Below are 254 nucleotides of genomic sequence, written 5' to 3' on the forward strand. Positions count from 1 at the left end.
GCGGGCCAAACACTTACCAAACAGGGTCAGGGCCATTGTAAAGGAGCTCGCCAACTGCTCGCCGCCGCCCGCCAGTCCACACGGTCCTCTCAGGCCAACCAGCGATCACTGCATCGGCCCGCCGTGCTCACACCTCGGGGAGCTGGGAGTCGGAGGGGCGTGGTGGGCACGCCGGCGCGCTGGGAGGCTGCAGGCCGGGCCCCAGGGGGCCGCTGCAAGAAAAGTTATTTACGCGTTATTGTCAGGCGCACCAG

General features: G+C 66.9%; 1 protein-coding gene across 1 annotated transcript in view; it reads right to left on the bottom strand.

The window, feature by feature from the left end:
* CHN1 (chimerin 1) overlaps window positions 1–248 on the bottom strand; it is a 148005-nt gene extending 147757 nt beyond the window's left edge. The window contains exon 1 of the mRNA XM_015596477.2: window positions 18–248. Coding sequence (XP_015451963.1) covers window positions 18–36 — 19 coding nt within the window. The 5' untranslated portion in view covers window positions 37–248. The remainder of the gene's footprint in view (window positions 1–17) is intronic.
* Between the last annotated feature and the right edge of the window lie 6 nt (window positions 249–254).

This window comes from Pteropus alecto, unplaced genomic scaffold (assembly GCF_000325575.1).
Source record: "Pteropus alecto unplaced genomic scaffold, ASM32557v1 scaffold3, whole genome shotgun sequence".
NCBI classification, from domain to species: domain Eukaryota; kingdom Metazoa; phylum Chordata; class Mammalia; order Chiroptera; family Pteropodidae; genus Pteropus; species Pteropus alecto.